The 23,785-nt window shown below is 42.9% G+C and overlaps 1 protein-coding gene across 1 annotated transcript in view; it reads right to left on the bottom strand.

Annotated features, from left to right (window-relative positions):
- cntn2 (contactin 2) overlaps window positions 1-23,785 on the bottom strand; it is a 52,392-nt gene that overhangs the window by 17,047 nt on the left and 11,560 nt on the right. The window contains exons 9-16 of the mRNA XM_078249343.1: window positions 23,575-23,704; window positions 23,161-23,311; window positions 15,505-15,632; window positions 13,595-13,770; window positions 11,236-11,356; window positions 10,633-10,791; window positions 7,807-7,956; window positions 3,951-4,021 (exon numbers count right to left, since the gene is read on the bottom strand). Coding sequence (XP_078105469.1) covers window positions 3,951-4,021; window positions 7,807-7,956; window positions 10,633-10,791; window positions 11,236-11,356; window positions 13,595-13,770; window positions 15,505-15,632; window positions 23,161-23,311; window positions 23,575-23,704 — 1,086 coding nt within the window. The remainder of the gene's footprint in view (window positions 1-3,950; window positions 4,022-7,806; window positions 7,957-10,632; window positions 10,792-11,235; window positions 11,357-13,594; window positions 13,771-15,504; window positions 15,633-23,160; window positions 23,312-23,574; window positions 23,705-23,785) is intronic.

Below are 23,785 nucleotides of genomic sequence, written 5' to 3'. Positions count from 1 at the left end.
TGCTCAGCCGGGGGCTTGTGAGTATCCCCACACCCGCCCGGCGCCTCACACCCTGGGCAACTTATGGCTGCAGATTTTAAATCTCCAGGTATTTGCATTCATTGTTATTATTGTAAATTATCCCAATCTACACTGACTGTGGAATGTGTTTTGATTAGGCTACTTGATCAAACTGATGTTGTTGGGCCATGACTTATGCAATAATGTTGGTTGTTGTTCATTGTTTTCCAGAGTGACCGTCCAGATATTGCAGGTTGAATATTGACATGCCCATCCTACGCCTGTGGTTTGATGTGGAGTTAGAGACCAAACAGGACTTCAGGTTAAGTAGGTGGGCCATGCATGCTCTGCAGCACCTGATGCAGAGAGAGCAGAACCATGGCTGGGGCAATGATTTTGAAGTCCAGTGTGCCCAAATCCACTGTTCACAGGATTATACACAAGGTGGCACAGTTCATTTGGGACAATCTCCACAGAGCCATCGCCTTTCCTAAGCCTGCAGACCTGGAGACTATGGCTGATGGATTTGCCAGGCGTTCTGGGACACCCGTCCTCAACAACACTGTTGGTGCTATTGATGCTTGTCATATTAGAATCAAGCCTCCATCAATTCATCGCCTGGACTATTTAAATTACAAAGGGTTTTACTCAATAAACATGCAAGCCATCTGTGACTCTACTGGAAAGTTCCTGGATGTTTTCGTAGCCTATCCAGGTTCCGTACACGACACACGCATCTTAAAAAACAGTTACTTTTATCTGGCCAGAAAGTATCCACCCAATGGATACTTTATCCTGGGAGATGGTAGATATATTTGTTTGGAGACACCAATCTGCCTCATCACTCCATACAGGGAACCTGTGAATGGTCGGGAGCAAAGAAAATTTAACTACCATCAATCAAGGGCACGTTCCATTGTGGAGAGAGCCTTTGGCATTATGATTTAAAAGTATTTATTTCTCGATAAAAGTAACACAATATGTGAGATTAAATGCCAAACATATCAGATATATACATAAATACGATGTCCTAAACCGTTTTCCGCCATCTTGAATTATTTTCTTCAACTCGAGCCACTGACATACGTCACGCTGCCCTCACGCTGCCTTTACTCCGATTGTCGCTTTGTCGCATCGCTCAGCATTTGCATAATATAGACTTCTTGTCTATTTTGGCCCCGCCTTGCTCGTGGCAACGGCAAGCTCGTCGCTTGTCGCTGGCAAACGGCCATTCCCATTGAAAATGAATGGCAGCCTGTTGCTTTGTCTCTGTCTCGTCAGCCTTGCCTCGCCAGCCTCGTGGTGCATTCAAAGTTAGTGTAAAATACCCTTTTCACATCCAGTGGTTGTTTTCGCCGTTTTGTGCTCCTTTTTTTTTTTTTAGATCAACTTTTTATTGTTTCATATTTTTGAACATACAGAACAGACAAATACAATTGAACAAGTTGCTTCGGCGCAACATTACTTTTCCCAGGGACAGATTTGACAGCGACACTGCCTTCTCAGCTGCGCGCTCACAAGCTCCACACGGGACGTGACAGAGGCTGGTAGCAGAGTAATCATGGCAAGCAAGAAGCAGCCAAAGCTAACTTTTGAGAGCGTTTTAAGCTTCGTGGCTTTTTGCTAGACGGCGCTCTGAGCCAGGCAGACACAAAGCTGACAACCTCACAGATGGATGCAGTGGAGATGGCCTCATACATACAGTTGTGGAAGGATTTCCAGAAAAGAGGCTGCATGTGTCTACGACAATGCACGGTCCATCGTGGCTGCGCGACCGGTACAAGTCGATACAGACATTACATACACTAACACTGTGTAACGCCGATGACCTGCTGATGTGCATTCAACCCGCGCTGGACTTGTTCCTAATGAATCAGCTGTCACTCTGTTAGTAGAGAATCCAGCCTGCAGACACTTCACTGATAAACCATAGATTGGCTTTATGGTCAAAGACAGTTTTTGTATAATTAACTTCAGTCTTTGCCAGAGACCCCTGCTTTTAAAAGTAACATAAAAGTAACGAGTAAAGTAAAAAGTTACTTTCCATAGGGGGTAACTAAGTAAAGTAACGGATTACTTTTTTAAGAAGTAACGAGCAAACACTACTTTTAAAAGTAACTTCCCCAACACTGTATATATATATATATATATATATATATATATATATATATATATATATATATATATATATATATATATATACACACAGTTGTGTTCAGAATAATAGCAGTGTGTTTAAAAAAGTGAATAATGCTCAAAATCCTTAGAATAGCTTTTAATTCCATAACATCAATGCATTGGGAACACTGCCCATTCAATTCCAAATCAAAACATGACCAAAATTGATCAAGTTTGTGTTATACCTTTACAGAAAGTGAAGAAAAAGGAATATTAGGCATTTTTCTTTACAAACTCAAACATTTACAGTATAAACTGAAAAATGTCTCAAGGGTTTGCTTTACTTTGAATCACTGCACTAATATTTAGTTGCATAACCATTATTTCTGAGAACTGCTTCACATCTGTGTTGCATGGAGTCGACCAACTTCTGGCACCTGTGAACAGGTATTCCAGCCCAGGACGATTGAACTACATTCCACAATTCCTCTGCATTACTGGGTTTTGCCTCAGAAACAGCATTTTGGATGTCACCCCACAAGTTTTCTATGGGATTGAGGTCTGGGGATTGGGCTGGCCACTCCATAACATCAATCTTGTTCATCTGGAACCAAGACTTTGCTCGCTTACTGGTGTGTTTTGGGTCATTGCCTTGTTGAAAGACCCATTTCAAAGGCATTTCCTCTTCAGCATAAGGCAACATGACCTCTTTTATTAGTATTTTGATGTATTGAAACTGATCCATGATCCCTGGTATGCGATAAATAGGCCCAACACCACAGTATGAGAAACATCCCCATAACATGATTTTTGCACCACCATGCTTTACTGTCTTCACAGTGTACTGTGGCTTGAATTCAGTGCATGGGGGTCGTCGGACAAACTGTCTGTGGGCCCTAGACCCAAAAAGAACAATTTTGCTCTCATCAGTCCACAGAATGTTGCGCCATTTCTCTTTTGACCAGTCAATGTGTCCTTTGGCAAATTACAATCTATTCAGTACGTGTCTTTTTTTCAGCTTTTTTTCTTGCTGATAGCTTTGCTTTACCTAGCCTTCTTCTAATCGTAACAGTACTCACAGGTAACTTTAAGTCTTCTTTGATTTTCCTGGAGCTGATCATTGGTTGAGCCTTTGCCATTTTGGCTATTCTTCGATCCGTTCGAATGGTAGTTGACCGTTTTTCCCAAGTCGTTCAGGCTTTTGAGCAGCCTATAATCTTCTGCACTTCTTTATATGTCTTCCCCTCTCCAATCAACTTTTTAATCAAAGTCTGCTGTTCCTCAGAGCAATGTCTGGAACGACCCATTTTGCTGAGTATTTCAGTGTGAAATGCACTATAACCAGCATGCATAACATTTGCTTCCTTCCTTCCTTAAATATGGGCCATAATTGATACCTGTGAAAGACTGTGAAATGATGAAAATGACTAGGCCCTATCAATATTGTCTGTGAAGCTTTCACAAACAACCACCAGGTCTTTGCCAGTTCCACAAAAGTAAACGCAAATATGAAAGACAAGGAAAAACCGCACTCTGATGGAAGACAAACAGAAAGTGCAAGCTAGGATTTTTTGGTTTAACTTTTGGTTAAATTTGGTGAATTATTTAGCCCCTAGCGAAATTAGATTAGGCAAACGTCGACACATTGTTAATAAGTACTTAAGTATTTAAATAGATTTTATTATGCTACAGCACTGTATGCTATACATGTACACGTACAATATACTATAAACACTTGTTATTTACGACACACAAACACAAACACACACATACACACACACACACACACACACACACACACACACACACACACACACACTGAGTTTACTCACCGTCCAGGTAACAATGAGTTCATTGCGGTCTCCTCCTCCACCTCCAAGACCACTGGGGGCCACTGTGGGAGCTGAGCACCAAATATACAAACATAGGATGATATAATCAGTGGATCAGGGTAGCATCAAAGTAGCATAGGTCAAGAGCAGTGATGGGAATAACAGCGTTATAAATAACGGCGTTACTTTTTTTCAGTAACGAGTAATCTAATTGATTACTCTTCCCATCTTAATAACGCCGTTACCGTTACTGCCAAAAACTGCGGCGCGTTGCTATATTTGAAGATGTTTTTTTCATCAGAACAACTAGATCTCTGAGTCTGAGCCGAGAGGCAAATACTTTTTTTTACTGTTCCTCCTTGGTTAATGGGCAGTGCATGACGCAAGCACATACATGCTGACGATTGGCTGAGGTTGAGTAAAATGTCATGGTAAGCCAATCAGAGGTAGAGTTGGGCGGGCGTTCGAAAGCATGCATAGTCGGACACACAAGAACAACACAAGCGAGTCAGTCAACGAGAGAGAGGCGTTATGAAATCAAGGAGAGGGTTAATTTTTCCTGCTACAGATTTTCCACCATGGTCAGAAAGAACAGGGGAGACACTTTGTGTCTCTTACTATATGACTCTAGAGTCGGTACTTGCTCGAAAGCTAATCGTCGTCACTCTCTCACTTCTCCCTCGCTCTATCACCTACTCCCCACACACACACACACACACACACACACACACACACACACACACACACACACCAGCGCACAAGTATAAACATTAGGCCACTTTTGCACTACAAAGAGTGTATATATTTGTTTTTTAATTTTGGTATAGTGCTTAACAAGCATAATTTAATTTTGCCCAGTTGTGGCCTGTTGCAGTGTTGTGTTATTTGTATCGATCCTCGAACTATTTACTTTCAGAATTTGTAACTGAATAACTAATTTAGTTACTTTTTGGAAGAAGTAACTAGTAACTGTAACTAATTACTTTTTAAAAGTAACTTGCCCAACACTGGTCAAGAGATTCTTTCCTTTCAATTCCTTCAACCACAAACTAAATCATCTTTGAAAGTGAAGGATACAAACTGTTTTTAAAAAATCTTACAACATGATTGGTTGAGTACATTTGGCAGACATTAGGTATTAACAGAATGACCTTAATGACATTTGAGTGTGTAGGAACTTGAATGTCAGCTTGAACTTTTGCTTCAACTTCTAATGTAGCCAGCTCATCATCTCGGCTTGAGTCTAAGGCTACATTACTACTAGCATAACACACCTGAATCAACTGTCAGCAATCAATGTGTGGAATAAAGAAGACAGTTCTGCTGCATTGATTTCAATGTTGTGCAATGCTAAGTAGAGTGCCTGTAAGCATCCATAATGAAATTATAGCAAAAATCTGCCAGTTGCAACAACTAGAAACTAGAAGAACTAGAAGAATGCACTGCCACTCGTTCAGCTGCAGGGTCATCAGCTGGAGCCACCATTCACTGATGATTACACAGTACATCTCCGAATGGGGGGGGGTCTCCCTGCCATCTGCCCTGCAGTTGACCCTATTGAGGTGTTGTACCCCACGCACCCTCTGTAGCCTCGCCCCAGTCATCTCCACTGCCTGCAGAAGCTGGGCCGCTAATTTCCCTACGAAGCCCCGACACCCAAACTTCAACTGGGTGGATGGTTGTAGCCCAGCCAGCCTCCCTGTACTCGGCTGCCAACTAAGTATGTGAGTTTGTTTGCTGCTGGTATCCCTTCCTCCCAAGGAACAGTGAGCATAATGGCAAGGCCCTTTTTGACTGCTGCAGGTGGAAACACTAACTTCTTCCCCAGGTGGACCCGCATTTCCCACGCATTTCCAGGATTAAGTAGAGGTGGGCAGGAAAGATTGTAGCCGATCCCTCTCACCCCGGACACAAACAGTTTGAACCCCTCTCCTCTGGCATTAACCTTCACCCCCCTCATCAGCCTGTATAGTCGTTGCAAATTCTGCACTCAACCCATTCAGCCTCTTTTTTTTTATGCAACAGTTATTTTGTATGTATGTACTGTATGTATTTGTTTTACTGTATTTTATTGTTTATTTTATATTAATGTTTTCTCTCCGGGAACCATCACCTTATCGTGGTGGAGAGGTTTGTGTGCCCCTATGAACAGCTGGCCTTGCGACCTACGACAGTCACATACCTACACACACACACACGCATACACGTGCGTTGAATAGCTAAACAGCTCGCCCATAGCGAAGTAGCTTATTGGTGTACCCCTCTTTTGTCTGTTCTTTTGTCTGCAACACGTGTTTCACACTAGCTAACAGCTAGCCCCTAGCCACACGTTAGTTTAGCAGCTAGTCTTGCTAGCTTTCCACAGTCACTCACAGACAAGCTAATCGGCTAGCACAAAGCCTATAGACCGTTTGCAAACATGTGACCACGACCACGTGACGACGCCATGATGGACGGTAAATCACTGGCAATAACAAGCTAAACTGTGTAGTAGACGAGCGGAAAGTTTCATAGTTTCAATCAGTTTGAAATACATAACACTAAATAAACTGTATTTATGGCTTCTTCTATTGAACAACAAGTTGTCGTGCCGTTATCGGTCGAGGTAGGCCATCTGGTAGGTGCTCACAAAGAGCAGTATTTGGAGAAGTTGGAGATAGCAGGATTGGATATCGACCCTTAATTCTTTCTCCCTCCGTTTTCACGGACCTCATTAAATCACAGAGTCTGCCCGACTTCAGTCCACAAGATCTGTACCACTATGTGGTAAACGGGGTATCCTTTGTAGCTGGCTGGGTTACAGGTAAGCGATGCTACGCTAATGGCGGGGGAAGGTACCTCATAATGGCAAAGATAAGACATCAATTTTAGTGTTTATTTTGTATTAACATCTATTCTTTACTTAAGTAAAGATTTATATAACACGTAGCCCATGTTTTTAGAGGACATGGTCAGTCGCGATGGTCAGCAGCTAGCTGCAGCTAGCTCATCAGCTAGCATAGATGTGTATATATCTATGGTAAGCTAGCCGGAGTAGGAGCTCTACAGACCCACATTTAACTAGTTTTTTTTTGGCCTTTTTTAAGCTAGTTTCGGGCTTCAAAATGTGCGGGCAACTGCGGCATGTCCGGGCAGAGACGGGGTGAGTGGACTTGGACTGGACGGAGCGTTGGCATATGGCAGGCAGAGAGCATTTATATATGTATCTCTGTCCTATTCTTCACATCAGTGAGGCTTTCTTCTCTTGTTTCAAACGAAGTGAATACATGACGAAGTGACTGGACCTATCCATCACCTCTTGCGTGTGGATTCTCAACGTCCTGGCTGCGGTTGCCCGGTCTTTGAGACACAGGTGTTGTCTGTTTTTTTTAATCACTACACACGGTTCACAACACGGTTAGTTAGCGTAGTTAAACACTACACACAGTGAAATTACGTGTCCTGTTTTTATTTCATGCATACTGTCTGCTTTGAGTGAGTGAAGCTATGGGCTGAGCTCTGTTATCTTAGAGCTGTTTGTTTTGGAGAAGAGTTGTCAGGCGAAGTGGAAGAGAGCGTGTCACGGAGGATAATGGGAGCAATGCGAGTAAAACTGTTACAGCACATTTTTTAAATAGTTTAATGAGCTTAAAATTGCACATTGAAACTGTTATGGTTATTTATTAATTATATATTATTATTTAAATGTAATATTTAGTGTAGTGTGTAGTCCATCTTCAATTCAATTCAATTCAATTCAAACTGAATTGAATTGAATAACCCCATGCCTGTAATGAGATGTATGACAATAATAGTAGTGGGAAGTCCAGGGCAAACTTTGCCTTTGGTTTTCTGGATGCGGCCTGTGGCCCCTCACCTGCTTGCTGTGTGCGGACGGTGTGTGAGGGCAGGCTGGCCTCTCCGCTTCCCAGGATGTTGCTGGCAATGACCTGGAATTCATAATCCATCCAGGGCATCAGTCCCATCACACGAGCTGACTCTGCATTCCCCTCGATGTTCACCGGCTCTGGTGTTCAGTGAGCAGACGTGTGTTTATTCACATGGAAAGATATGTGAAGCATTAATATTCAATACACATTTATTCCCAATTTATTTAATCTACAAACTATCCAAAATAATGACAAATTGTCCATAATACATTTTTCAAAGTACTTATTTAGTCTGACTAAGTGATCCCATTTAAAAAGCTATAACCAGTAAATGTTTGATGTTTGGTTTTAATAGTAATAATCGTTTTAATACTGTGGTGTTGAGTGTTTAATTTCCCTGTTTTTGATGATTGTTATGGTTGGTTGTATTTCTGTTTCTGTTTCCTGTATTTTCCATGGATTGTTTATGTATGTATGTATGTATGTATGTAGTTTGTATTCGATGTAACGATCTGACCATCATGGCCCCAGCAGAGAGGCGACTCTTCGAGGAGAAAGTGGCGGCATTTGAGCGCACTGTGGAGAGTCTTTTGAACTCGAGACCCGGTCAGTGTGCCCACGTTCTGGAGAGGATCTCTAAGCAACAGCAGTGGTTAAAAGAGAGACCCTGGGTGAGCCATTTTGTTCCGTACCTAGACATTGTTAAGGGGAGGTTGGATAGCTTTCTCAATGGCTGACCCACCAGCCTGCCTGTCTCTCAGCCAGCTAACACCGGGGCTATTGGGGAATTGTTTGTCGCTCCGCCTGCCTCTTTGCCTGCTTCTCCAAGTCAAGCAAACACTCCACACGGGGAGGAGCCAAAGACTTTCACATCCTTGTTCGAACAGTTTTCTATGTGGCTTAAACAAACTGAGAAAGCCGAAAGAGCCAGCCTCCAAGCTGCTAGTCAGAGGCCCAGTACTTCCACTAGCAGCTCCTCCGATGCAACCTAGTCAGCGTACGCCCCCGACCACCAGCAGTCCTATGAGGGTACCTGCCTGGCTATCTTCTCTGGGACCCGTGGAGGAGATGGGGAAAAGGACGTCATGGCTCCCATCTCCATGCCCCGCTTCTACCTCTCTTCACCCCAGAGGCTAAGCTGATCAGTGTCCCCAAGCTACCTGGTGTCCCCGAGCTCCCCAGTGTCCCCGAGCTCCCCAGTGTCCCCGAGCTCCCTAATGTCCCCGAGCTTTCCAGGGTCCCCAAGTTCTCCAGGGTCCCCGCACCGTCCAGTGTCCCCGAGCTGCCCAGTGTCCCCGAGTTGACCAGTGTCCCAGCACTGCCCAGTGTCCCCAAGCTGCCCAGTGTCTCCGAGTTGACCAGTGTCCCAGCGCTGCCCAGAGTCCCAGCTGGCTAGCAGCCCCCCAGAGTCCCGGCTGGCTAGCAGCCCCCCAGATCGCCGGCTGGCTAGCAGCCGCCCAGAGTCCCGGCTGGCTAACAGCCGCCGTAGGGGTTTCGTCTTCGCCGCCGGCCGCCTGGGGTTCCCCCTTCACTGCTGCCAGCAGTCCTGCTGGCCTAAGCAGTTCAGTCCCCTGTTCCCGAGTGCCCACTGTTCCCAGTGCCCGAGTGCTCACTGGTCCCCAGCGCCCTAGTGCCCACGGTCCCCAGTTCCCTAGTGGCCACTGTCCCCAGTTCCCAAGTGCCCACAGTCCCTTGAGCCCCACGTTCCACAACCCTTATTTCCCCAGGTTTCACGATCCTCAGTTTTCACCCCATTGACTCTCTCCGCCCTCGTTTGGTTGTTTTTGTTTCCTGGACACTTTTGGTTTTTTGATCTTTTTTGATGATTCCTCCTCCGGTCTCGCTCCGCCCTCCCTGGGTTGAGTTTTTGTTTTTTGGGACGTCTGGGATCCGTCCCTTGAAGGGGGGGAGGGGGGTTCTGTTGTGGTGTAGTGTTTTGTTTCCCTGTGTTTTGACGATTATTATGGTTGGTTGTATTTCTGTTTCTGTTTCCTGTATTTTCCATGGATTGTTTGTTTAGTTTTCCTGTTTGTATTGTGTATTCCTGTTCTTTGATGATTATTTCTGTTTCCTGTTTTATTTTGATAGTGTGGTTTTCTGTCTTGTCTTGTCTAGTTTTACTTCCTGTGTTTTCCCGCCTTTTTTGATTACTCTGCCTCTCCTAATGTGTTTCACCTGTTGTATCACCTGTTCCTTGTTTGCTCATTACCTCTTGTATTTAGCCTCTGTGTTCCCTTTGTCTCTTTGTTTTGTGTCCTTGCCCTGTCAGTTTGTGTGTTTCTGTTGATTCCTGTCATGTCTTCCAGCGTCAACTCAAGTCAGTTTCTGTGTTTGCTGTAGTTACCTGTTTTTGTACTTCCTTTGTTTTTTGGATTCCTTTTTACTACCTCCTGGAATTGTTTTTTTTTTGCCTGCGGCAGCTCTCAGGACTCCCTTGGTTGTTTTTTGTGTTTTGTCAAATAAATCCTCAACGCCAACTTTCTCCTGCCTGCCTGCCTCTCTCTGCGATTGGGTCCTATTATTCTCTGCTACCTAACAGTAAGTGTTCATATCTGATTTTGTATGGCATTCCTGTCTCTCATAACCACTCACACATAAACATACACAGGTCCACACATCCTCATTTTATCTATATTTTTGTAATTGTATGCCTTGGTTGTTTCATGTAGCCAACCTTATGCTTTAACCTATGTTTGATTCCAGGATCACTTGAGTTTAATTGGTAGATTTCAGATTATTTTTAATTCATCATGAAATCTAACCTTAGGTGAAATTCCGTCTATTCCTACACACGCACGCGCACACACCCCTACCTGTCATCATCTTCTTCCACCCTGCTGATAGCGAGGACCGGCCCATGATGACATATTTGCCAATGGGACTGTGGTTATCGTAGCCACGACTCCACCTGAGCTCCACCGATGCCTCAGCCACGTTCTTCACCAGTAATCCTCCAGGAGGTCCTGGGGGGCCTGGACACAACACAGACATGTTAGCGTTTGACGGAGTACATGAAGTAGCAGGAGTTTGAGCAGTACTCCATGATTCTGATGTCCACATTGCTGCAGCAAGCCCCACTAATTCAAAGAGACACATGTCGTCTGTCCTGATACCTCAAACTAACCAGAAAGCTCTGCAAGGCTCTCAGGTAGTACCTGTAGTTATCGCTGTGCATAATATAATATTTAGCTATCAATATACTGTATTTAAAAAAAAAAAAATGACAGGAAATAAGGAAATGGGACTGTTTTCACACTGACTTATGTTGATAATCTTTCTCCTTGTATTTTGCAGGACTGTATCCCTGAATTTAATAATTTCTTTGTCTTCAAGGCTTTTATTTCTCGTGTTTCTGTAATAGTAAATGCAGTGTTCTTGAGAAAATGACAGGCGAAGACAGCTTTGAGGCATCTTACCTCGAACCACTAGTTTGGCTGAAGCCGAAGCACTGTCCACCACAGTCTGAGCTGTGCACATGTATATCCCTGCTTGACTCAGCTGAGCATTCACAATCAGCAGGTCACCAATGTTTTCCTTCTGAAAGGGCACAGAAAGAGCAAGAGAGAACCGAGCAAATAAGTTCAACGCTGTTAGTCAGGAGTCTAACAGACGCAACATTACAGTGAACTCGCTGAGCTGAAGATTACAGGAGCTTATTTTCAGCATCACATCAACATTAATTAAAACTTTAGACATAAAGGAACGGGGACATGAAATGGATAGTTAATCTCATTTAGGAGTGTATTTCTGCCAGGCCCTGTGCTCAGGTACCGTGAAATGTTCAACTTGCCGTCCTGAAATTAACTAATTATTGTGGGGAAATATCTTGCACATAGTGGCGTGGTCAACTTAGTCGAACTGAAAATGCTGGGAAGCCTGTTGTCTATTTTGGTATGTTGGTCCAAACTTTGGCGTCAGTGTAACAGCATTTACTTTTGGCACCAGATCCTCACAATATAAATACAGGTGAAACAATATTAGCATATTATTGAATAACAGGTAAGACCAGGAGCCAGTTGAGGTGGTTCGGGCATCTGGTAAGGATGCCCCCTGGGCGCCTCCCCTAGGGGAGGTGTTCCAGGCACGTCCCAGCTGGGAGGAGGCCTCGGGGAGACCCAGGACTAGGTGGAGGGATTATATCTCTAACCTGGCCTGGGAACGCTCGGGATCCCCCAGTCGGAGCTGGTTAATGTGGCCCGAAAGGGAAGTTTGGGGTCCCCTGCTGGAGCTGCTACCCCCGCGACCCGACCCGGATAAGCGGATGAAGATGGATGGATGGAGGTAAGACCAGCAGTGATGAAGGCAGCCTCAACCACAGTTGTTCAGTAAACGATGGAATAAATCTTTAACAACGATCCTCAATCGTTAAAAAAATACCAAACCAACGTATGAATGTATTTGCTAACAAGTAGTTTGTGTGTGTCACAGCCTGATATATCTTCTTCCTCTGTGCCACAAAAACACATCAGTGATCCACCCTGTTGCACTGGCTGACATGTTTCGTCATCACCATGAACACACACTGTACTGCACCAATTCTGCATCCATTCTCAAATTTTACACTTTAAAGTTTCTTGCTACATTAAAGTCTCTATCCACTTCACAGCACTTAATGAAAACTCCCTTTTAATGATGATAGTTCTCCTGTTACTCTCATTATTTCCCTTTTTTTTTTTATTATACACTGATGTATGAAACTGCCAATTAGATTAATTTACTTATTAATTGAAGGTGCCAGAAGGCCGTTCTGGATGGTGCCGGCCCACTTTAAACCCTGACCGTCCTGCTGCCAAAAACATTCACTATAGAGCTCCAAATGTGGAAAAGAGCCCAAACAAATGGACTATTTCCTCCTATTGAGAGCCACAGACACTGTTGGGAAGTCAGAAAGCACTGAGAGATGGTCTTGTTAGTTTTTTCAGCGTTTTTTCCTCTTCAGTAAAACCAGAAGGAAAACCTTTGATCAAAGAGGCAGCATGTTCTTTCAATCTGTCTTTTCATGAGAATTACAAACACTAACAACCTCAAAGCTCAGGTGGATTCTGCTAATGGTCGACCATGGTCTTATCTGTTTGATGTTTTAAAGCCTGAAGGGGACTGCTGACTATCAGTCAGTACGTACATGCACACCAATATTCCACTATTATTCCGAAAAATTACAATATTCCCGAATTTGATACAGGTCATGTAAACAGAATATTCCAGTTGGATATTCCGAATAAGGCCTTTTTCCAAACACAGCATTTTCCAATTAAGACGTGGGATATTCCGGTATTATTCGGGTTTTAGAGGCATTCTTTGTACATGTATACAGCGCATTCGGAATATGCGTCTCAATCGGGGTTTTTACCGCAGGCTTATGGTCAGCTCTGTGCGTTGTTATGGTTTCTGTACACAAACCAACCAGCCAACAATTTGCAAGGCTGAAGACCTGATAAGGAGAAACACAGCTACATTTAAACATTATCTAAGACTTGGCTATCAAAAGGTTTTTGGATATGCGCACTGTAATGGAATTAGTTTAGTGGTTTCTTTTGTATGTCCTATTACACCCCTTACTGGTAAGTAGCTGCACTAAAATGTAAGTGAGGTAACAGTTAATGAGAATAGGAGGAGGAAGTAATGTTTAGAAAGTTCATTTTTCCCATGGCTTCATAGAGGGAGCATCACAGTGTACGTATATCTGCTTGATCCTGTGCCTTAAAGTCCACAAAACGGCTTCATCCGTAAGTTATCCACTATTTACAGTTATGGCTGTACAGGAACAGGACTCACCCCCTCCACCCGGTGGTATGGCCCGGCCGAGGCCTCCAGGTCCAGCAGGACCCTGTTGAGGGCCCAGGTGAAGGTCAGGTCCATGGTGGGATCGTGGGAGGCGTGACACTGCAGCGTCACATTCTCCCCCTGGTTGATGTCAGCGTTGGAAGGAGCCAGTGTGATTTTGGTGGCATCTGCATGGTTTGGGCAGAAAATTAAAGCTAATTCAGAGGAAAACTAGTGGCAGCGGTGTGAAAGTTTGTGGCTCTATGAGAACCACGTTTGAATATACAAAAACAAATCCTCTAAAATGAAGAGAAAGTTGATGTTCCTGATAGGCATGAGTTTTCACATCCCATCGATAGAGCTTTCTCACAGCTGACATTTGAGCATGTCCAAGTAGGTAAAGCACAGTTGGCTCACTGTCATGGCTTTCGGAGACTTGATAGAACTGAGGAATTTTGTTTCACCTGCTGTCAAAATGTCTGCTGAGAAAAAAGGTCCATTAGATAGAAAATACCAACTGGGGGACTTGCTCAGGTGAAAGACAGCAAAGCTTTTCAAGTAGTGTTCCATTTAAATAGGCCTGTGGTATGTGGGGAGAGTCCAGTTAATGTGAAAGTGACATAGTTATTCTTATTAGTCTATCTGCAGATTAGAAGTGCTTATATTAAGTATGAGAAAGATCAATTAATTACAATGTTTAATACCTCCTCCCTCTTTAACAATCATGAAAAGGCCTACTAAGAGACAAAACCTAACTAGCACATAAACTTGTGCTGTCATTGTTCTCATATAGTCTAAGATTTAAAAAGATTAAAAAAGTAAGTAAAAAACTTTACATAACACATCAAATCAACCATAATTTTTATTTATTTATTTGTGTTTTAAAGCATTGTGTCCACACTATGTACTGATCAGGACATTTGACAATTAAAAAATAAGCCAGTGCTCTCTGGTGAACAAACTAGTTTTAAACAAGTTTTTTTAAGTTTCTAAATTACTTAAAACATATCTTTGACATGTCTGTACTGCAATGTTTTGTTATTTATCTGCCATATATGCAAATAAGAATATATCTGTAATAAGCGAATAAGCCGATAAGCCTGGTTGATTTATTGGTTTAGTGCTAATTTGTGATGATTTTTTTTTCTCAATTACTTGGGATTTCAAGAAATAATAATGTGTTTTTATCATTAGAACTTCAGTTCAGGGTCAAAGATAAAAGTATGTATAGGCCTTACACTGCAAAAACAAACATACAGACAAACAAAAACATTGACAGAGCATCTGTAATGACACTCTTACAATATAAGATAATACATTAAGGACCGTTCGGTATTTATGGAATGGACCACCGGAGGAAAATAGGGGAGGGTCATGTCTTTTTATTCTTTGTTGATGGGAGGGTCATCCAATTATTTTTAGTCTAGGGGGGAGGGTCACCCAACTTTGCATCCTTAACCTAACAGCTAGCAGCTAGCAGCTAGCAGGGCGAGCTAACTACCGGCAGGATAGAGACAGGGTAGGTGAATTTAAACAATGTCTGAGTTGAAAATGCATCTTGTTGTCACGTAAGGGCCCTGTTCATGTTGCACAGACATTTTAATTGCATTTTGTGTCTGTTAAGAGGCACAAAGGCACTCTAAAACGTGCCCCGACAACTGCCGTTTTAGATAAGTGGAAGCTCGTAGACGTAGCTGCAGCTACTCCGTGTTGACCACACCGATTCGGCTCGTTTTTTTTCTATCGACTGTACTTGCGTATTTATAGCGATCAAGATTAACTTGGAATTCTCCTTTAAGGTAGCCTGTGGGTCACAGCTGACTCTGACAGTTGTAGTTTTCAGATCACAAGGCTACTGACATTGGATGATTTGCTTTAGTGTGTGTGTGTGTGTGTGTGTGTGTGTGTGTGTGTGTGTGTACCTCTGACAGACAGGTGTCCGGTGCTATTGGCTTTGCCCAGGTAGTTTTCAGCAAAGCAGGTGTATTTCCCTTCATCTGCCCTGCTAATGTTGTTGATCCATAAGACGCCATCTGGAGTTACTGTTACTCTGTGAAGACAAAAGAAGAAACCACGTGTGATCAGGACAAATTCACAATTTTTCGACCAATAATAAATAAGTCAAACATTTAAGTTGTTGCCTAAACGTGTTTAGAGCAACTGCGTCACCTTTGACCTGCAGTACTGTACTCACATAAAACACTTCTATTAGTATGTGACTACAGACCATGTGTTACTGATGTTTGTTGTCAACAGTCTGGTCTTGTCACTGCAGCATGGCAACTACACGCAGGTGTGCACCAAGAGAGAACAAACACACCCTACAATTTATGGGAAACCGGAATCAGAACCTGTTGTATTAAATTCAATACAACATTATTAAGAGCGCAACAACGTATCAGCTGCAACATTATCCCTGCCACGGATGTTTTACATCAATACTGAAGGCTTGCACATGGGTTATTATGGATCCCACACAACTTGTAGGCAAGTCCCGCCGTACGAAGCAGACCGATTAGTTGGGGTTAGGCATTTACCTAGTAGTTAAGGTTAGGATAGCCGACTTGTCAGGGGATAGGACCTGAACAAATCGGGGTACGTTACCTTGCGTAAGCATGGATGCCTGGCCAATAGTAGAGTGTGATGCTATTGAAGGGCGGGTCCTTCCTAGAAGTTGCGTGGGTTTCATTACAGATCCTAACGCTGGCTGGGCCAATCACAGCCGATGATCTCATATAGGCAGGTTTGACACCATGACAATTTGCGGAGCCATTGTGCTTCACGCATTGATGAAGAGCATAAACCTAGCTTAGTTATGGCATTTTGGAAAACAACCAAGATGACTAAAGCTGATGTGGAACTTTTTTTTTTTTTTAAGATATTTTGGGCTTTTATTGCCTTTATTGGACAGGACAACTTAAAGCCCATCTTGCAGGGTTTATTTTCTAACAAATTTGCGCAATTTGCTTGTCGGTAATAAACATTTAAACTGTTACCCAATAACATCAAATACAATGGATATCACAAAACGGAATAAAATACGAAAAAGTAGTACTATTTTACAGCAGTTTGGAATGATTCTCTTTTTCCCCACAATGCATTGCATTACGTCACGTTGGGGAAACGACAGACGAAAGCCCCGTCTCGGTTCACTGTCTATGGTCTCGGTCTGTGTCACTGGTCTTGCAAAATATGGCTTTTGGTCTCAACCGAGTCCATGTGTCTTTATTATGTGTATAATAATATTGGAGGGAAAGTGAAACAGCTTGGACGGGGATGCTGTTCGGCTTTTCACAAGTTTAGACAGCTAGCTACGCCGACGTTTGCTAACGTTAGCGCAACAGCGTTAGTCTAGACTGCTAGGTACATATTACGACTGCCTTCGGAGTTTCCTATATCTGCATCCACGTTGTCAACATAAGACCTGTGGCGTTAGTGCTCCTTTTGTACCATACTTTTATTGAATGAAATGTTAAGCTTTGCTCCTATGAGATGGGTGGGTTTTTGTTACGTTACACACAAAGCTAACTGGCTATAGTTAGCCTGTACGTATGCTAGCGGAATTAGCTAACGTTGCGTAGCCAGCCAGCAACTTCGGCAATCAGCAGTAGTTTCGGCGAGCTAACCACGACAGTATTGTCGCCCACAATCAACCTCTGCTGCTAAAAGCAGTCAACCTGCAGTGATGTTTGAAATGGAGACACATGTGGATGTGTTAGCTGGCATGGTTAGCTCGCCGAAACTACTGCCGAAGTTGCTGGCTGGCTACGTAACGTTATTTAATTTCGCTAGCATACGTACAGGCTAACTATAGCCAGTTAGCTTTGTGTGTAACGTAACAAAAACCTACCCATCTCGTAGGAGCGAAGCTTAACATTTCATTCAATAAAATGATGGTACAAAAGGAGCACTAACGCCACATGTCTTATGTTGACAATGTGGACGCAGATATAGGAACTCCAAAGGCAGTCGTAATATTTACCTAGCAGTCTAGGCTAACGCTGTTGTGCTAACGTTAGCAAAACATCGGTGTAGCGCTAGCTAGCTGTCTAAACTTGTGACCGAACAGCATCCCCGTCCAAGTAATAAATAAACACTAGGAAAATATGTTATTACTGGAGCTAGTAGGCTACCATCAAAACGTGAGATATCTAATCGAAAATGTGTTAACAACGTTGGGGGATTTCACAGGTGGGACTGGCAAGTTAGCCCATAGCTAGCATGATGCCTTCTATTTCTAGATCTAGATAAGTTTATCGGTACTTATCTGAACTAACGACATGATGACTTTCACTCGGTGCTATTCACTGACAGTAAAAACACCTCCTCCTCCTCATCCCAGTCAGTCACCATAGTTCTAGTACTAGGCTGAGGCACGTCTCCCCAACGTGACGTCATCACCAAATTGCGTTAAAAAAACCACTAATACCAAAAACTGGCCTTTAACACTATTTGGAGACATTTTTAACAATGATATACATATGTTGAGTGCTTTATGTACCCATTAATCAACAGTGGTGGTTAACCTGCAACATGGGCTTTAAGACAGGAAACTGAGAGAGAGAGAGAGAGAGAGAGAGAGAGAGAGAGAGAGAGAGAGACATATGCAGCAAAGGGCCACGGGTCGGAATCAAACCCTGGCCGTTGCAGTCAGGACTGAACGTTGGTACATCGGGCACACGCTCAACCAGGTGAGCTACCACGGCTGATCCTGTTGAAAAATTTTATTCAAAATCTGATGGCAAAAATATCAACACTTGTTCACAGACATGTTGATACATCACAGCTCATCTCTGCACGCTGTAGGCTGTTAACATACACATCATGTTTCTCAGCTCTGATTGGTTATAGGTCCATCCAGGGTCTAGAGGCATTTACAGCTGTTGATTAGCCTAGAAATCTAGACGCACCCTAGCGGCAGCAAAGCAAGCCAGGGTCAGTCTATCAACTCTCCGTTGGCTTGCGAGCTGGAAAAAAACTAATTCTGGTCAGGCCAATCACATTGTTACGGTGGCCGACAGAGGCAAACGCCCTGCAACTTAAGAAAACACACACAAATAGACAAAACACAAGCAAATTAAGAAAACAACTTCATTAATTTGACAACACATGTGCAGCATTCAGCAAACGCGTTGCAAATACACACAACACAACCAAATACATAAACGCACTGCAAATAAAAAACGATGCAAAAAGAAAAGCACGCAAACCCCGAAAAAAGAAGCGATGCAAAAAGAAAAACAACTTCATTAATTTGATAACACATGCGCAGCATTCAGCAAACGCACTGCAAATACACACAACACAACCAAATACATAAACGCACTGCAAATATGAAACGATGCAAAAAGGAAAGCACACAAACCCAGAAAACAAATGCAACAAAAAAATGCAGCATCCAGATTACACAGGGAGCAGCTAAGTGGAACAGCTTGATTTTCGACCCCATGGGGGGGGGGAGAGAGAGAGAGAGAGAGAGAGAGAGAGAGAGAGAGAGAGAGAGAGAGCGCAACTGCATAGACTGTAAATATTAAGTCTATGTTTGAGATATGTTTTCTCTCGTTTGGTGGGTGTGTCTCGGCTCAGGTCATAGGTGATACTCAATCAGCAGAGACGTCTGTAAACTCGTGGTAATAAAACATTTAAAACTGCATCAGCGTTTAATGTTGACGTTTGTTTAAGCCACATTACATGAGAGGGTTTAATTTCGAGGTCCGAAAGGCGCATTACTGAAGTATAGGCCTCCTCAAGTCTAATATTGTGATTATACAACAACGGTTACCAACAAAATAAGTGATCAATCTGTATTCATATTGTGGAGCAATTCGCTCTTGAAATACAAAAAACAGACAGGATTTATAGTCCCTCCCTGTTTAGTAAACAGCCAATTTACCGTGGGATTTATCAATCTGAATAAATCCCGCTCACACATATAAACACAAAACTGCTTTGCTAACTCCAACGTGTTGTAAGTAAAACATCTGCTGAAGATGTTATTGTATTCATTAGCATGATTGCCGTACTGTTTAGTTCACAAACATCCAACACACCAAAGTACAAACACATAGCGGACCAGACGCAAGCTTTGATTTTGAAAAGCCGAAGCTCAGGGACGGCACCAGCCGGGAGGGCATGAGATGGGAGCATAGACTGTATATTACTAATATATTATGTTAATAATAATAATAATAATAATATGAATTTAATATACAGTCTATGGAGTTCTCCAGGCTGCAGCCATACCCGACTCTAATAAAAAAGCAGAGCGCTCTCTCCCCGTGGGGTCGAAAATCAAGCTGTTCCACTAGCTGCTCCCTCTAGAGGTCTGGAGAACTTCCGTTGTATAATCTGAATGCTGCGTTTTTTTTGTTGCATTTGTTTTCTGGATTTGTGTGCTTTGTGTTTCTTTTTGCATCGTTTAATATTTGCAGTGCATTTATGTATTTGGTTGTGTTGTGTGCATTTGCAGCGCGTTTGCTGAATGCTGCGCATGTGTTGTCAAATTAATGAAGTTGTTTTCATAATTTGCTTGTGTTTTGTCTATTTGTGTGTGTTTTCTTAAGTTGCAGGGCATTTGCCCCTGTCGGCCACCGTACATTGTGTATAGAGTCGGTGGGCAGGCTTAACATAAGGACGGCAGATATGCACATAAGATGGCTGCTGCTGCTGGCATCTTATGTGCCGGTCTTTCGAATCGGCTTTTGAGTTTTGCCGAACCGGATACGGCAAAAGTTTAATCTATCAACTGGTGTTGCTCTGGTTGGCTATGAGTGCAGATGGAATTTGAAAGACAACCGTTTATCCCGCTCTCGGATTGAGCCCTGCCAATGGTGAATTCCCACACCCAACATCTTGATGTGGTTCTGGCTTGTCAGGCTAGCTGTTGATAATGCTCCTCAGAAACTGAAAATGAACTGAGAGGTTCCAGACTAACTCACATTTGCAATTCTGTCTGCAAATGTCATGCTAAGACTCAGGCTATCTGGCAGACATATCTCATATTCACTCTTACCTTTAAACTATGGAAAAAAAAGAAGTATTACTTACATTCTACAGACAGCTGTAAACAGCTCCTCATTTGTAGCTTGGTGGACACCCACACTACGGCTTTAGCATTGAATGTGACTGATGTGTTTGGACTAAAGGAGGATAGCATGGAGTGCTAGGCAATTAGATGTTGTCAATCACACACACTGATAATTAAAACTAAATGGGTTACTGACTAATTGCCTTTGAATAAGCAATTTAGTCCTCACTCAGACAACTGACATTTTGAGGCTTTGCCGACCACTTAACATTCAGACGGTGATGAATTCACAAGTAGAACAATATTAATATGAGGTGGACAAAGGACTGACAAACCTATGACTCATGGTTGTGTGTTTGGCCTTAAACCCCCTCTGAATCAATAGACCCACACCAACACTCAGGTAGTTACAGACTTCCCATGCATCTGTGACAGAATCTGATGAAATCTACAGCAATAAATCCTCTGATACATACGAGTGGTAAGTCACTTTTGATCTCACCTCCAAGTAGGCGTCTTGGGTTTTTCTTAATCTTTTCACAGTTGACATTTTTTATTTTTTTTAATGAGCTGCATCTCTTAGAGTGTACAGAAACTGAGGGCTTGCTCACCCTGCAGATGGTGACATTATTTATCGCTTGAATCTGAAGTTGCCAGAGTGGACATGCATCATTTTCATCATTTGCCTGGAGCAAGGTAACACTGCGGCAAAGATCTCACTATCAAGAGAATGTAGCGTCTACTGCTATATCAGTAAATTATACATATAGGAGACATACACTACAGTAATGTGTAATTTAATCAGAAACATTCTCGTCATAGTTTAATCACTGGTACATTCACCAGCTTTGAACATGTGCATACGTGTGTGTAATAATGATGACTTAAGCCTTCAGGTTCCCACCTGAGCTGGAGCTTAATTTGTATTACGTAAAAGAGATGTTTATTGTTTTGTTTTTTTTGGGGGGGGGGGCAGCACACCCATGCGGACACGTTTCGATTTTAGTAGTGGACTACATAAATGGTGAAGCACCATCTACAGACTGGAACTAAATACTTTGTGTTAAACTGATTTGTCTAATGTCTAAGATGTTTTAAGTCAATCACAGGATCAGTAGCTTCTCTGAGTAAGTTAATGGATGTTTTGTGGCTGTATAAAGATCCTGCATTGCTGGGCAACATGTAGCTAAACAGGAAGGGGTTTATATGTCAGAGTTTGGAGTTTTGTAACCAGGAAACAAAATTACAGGATAGTAAAAAAAAGTAGTCCTTTCTTTCCTTTGACCGTTCGTTGATTTGCTCATCCAGACTTCTGCATTCGCTTTGTGGCCCTCTATCGGCTATAACCGCACTATGCACTTTTGCCAGATCGGGTAGCGGATCTGTAGTTCGAGTGAGACATACGACAGCGGTAATGGACAATTCGGCTTCCAACCTGTAGGGGGACCGAAGAGGAAAAGTGCTTTGGTTTTGCTTTAACTTCACTCTGTATATTACGCTGAGATTCACAGTTTCTCTATTTCATGTATATTCCATATTGTGTGTTATTTATTTGTTTCACAATAGAGAACTCTAAACTCATTCTCTGAAATCACAGCACAAGTCTCCCTCAGGCAAATACCCACCAGAAGGAAATGAGGGATATAGAAATATTACAAAACGACCAGTATTTGTTTTACAAGGTTTTAAAATGTGAAGTGTGAAGAAATAATAAAAGTTAACATGTGCCTAAGGTCAACAAAACAAGTCACACCAAGGCCCTGAGTAAACAATCATGTATAATGACTTTCTACATCATATTATAATAATATAAACAATTAGTAATAATGACTTTCTGGATTATATGATCAATCAGTTTTAATAACTTTCTTTCTATATATTGGAATGTTTCAAATTGACTTCAGTGTACTCATAGTGCAGATAAAGGGTTAATACAGCGCAGAAGGAGATCATCCAATGAGAATTTTCAGAACCTGTTGCTAGGGTGTCTGATGGGAGGGTTTAATTTCAAGCACAGCCCTGAATGGAAAGTTACAAGAGATGATGCCATCTGAACTACTGAACTCAGCTATCCTTGTGCTGAACTCGCTGTGCGCCCAAGGCACTACAGGCTGGCATGTTGCCAGCCCTTTGTCCAGAGAGAGGATGTGCGCCTGGAAGAGGTGTGAAGATCAGGGATGCTTCAAGGAGAATCCCTCCTCTCAGGAGACGTCTGGAAAAGCCATTGGACGCACAAAATGACCTGACACCTGCTGGGACCAATAAGAGAAGAACGCGCCGGAGTAGAATAGTATTTAAACCGTTTAGACAAAGGAGTTGGGGCTCAGTCTGTGGAGTTTTCAGAACGAAGCAAACTGTTGCCCACAGCTGTGTATTCCTGTACCCTTTTCTGCCTTATTGCTTGGAAATAAATCTTGAACAGAAGAAGAGAAGTTGTGGACGTTTTATCTGAAGTTGGAGTGACTTTTTTACCTTCTTCTCAACAAACGAACACGCTGACAGAAGCAAATGTGCTGTACTATGTATGGAAATCAGATTGACTGAGTATTACCTGCTGCTGTTGGTGAGCAGCTCTGTCCCACGGCTCCAGAACAGGCTAGGCTTGGGGGCAGCTCGAGGGCGACACTCCATCTTCACCTGCCCCCCTCTGGCTGCTGGGATCAGTCTCCTTACTGGATTCAACCGGAAGTCTGGGGCCTGAACTGGAAGGACAGGAGGCAGGATGAAGTCCCAATCACAACACAGAGAGAGATGGATGAGATGCAGAAAGACGATGGAGATAGTGAGGAATAATGAAAGACAGGCAGAATGCTTTTAACTTGAGGCAAGAGAGTAGTACAGTATTAAACTTGATGTTATTATTGAGAAATATAATTTTGGGAATGAAAATCTTTTCAAGTTATAAATCAACAATATTAATTGTTTTGAATAAGGGAAACTAAAGACTGTGCTCCTTGGACCTTACCCTGGACTCTGAGCTCGGCAGTGGAGTAGATGGTGCCATGTTTGTTCTCAGCCACACACTGGTACATCCCAGAATCCTCCAGGGCCAGGTTACTGATCTTAAGACGAGCCCCGTTCACCTCTACCCGCTCCTGGGGGGGGGGGGGAATGTAGAAACAGTAGTAGGTGAGTGAAAAGCATGTGTGAGCCGGAAAATGAAGCATACGTGTCAT

This window comes from Sander vitreus, chromosome 4, assembly GCF_031162955.1.
Source record: "Sander vitreus isolate 19-12246 chromosome 4, sanVit1, whole genome shotgun sequence".
NCBI classification, from domain to species: Eukaryota; Metazoa; Chordata; class Actinopteri; order Perciformes; family Percidae; genus Sander; species Sander vitreus.
This window is presented reverse-complemented; position numbering and strand designations above follow the sequence as displayed.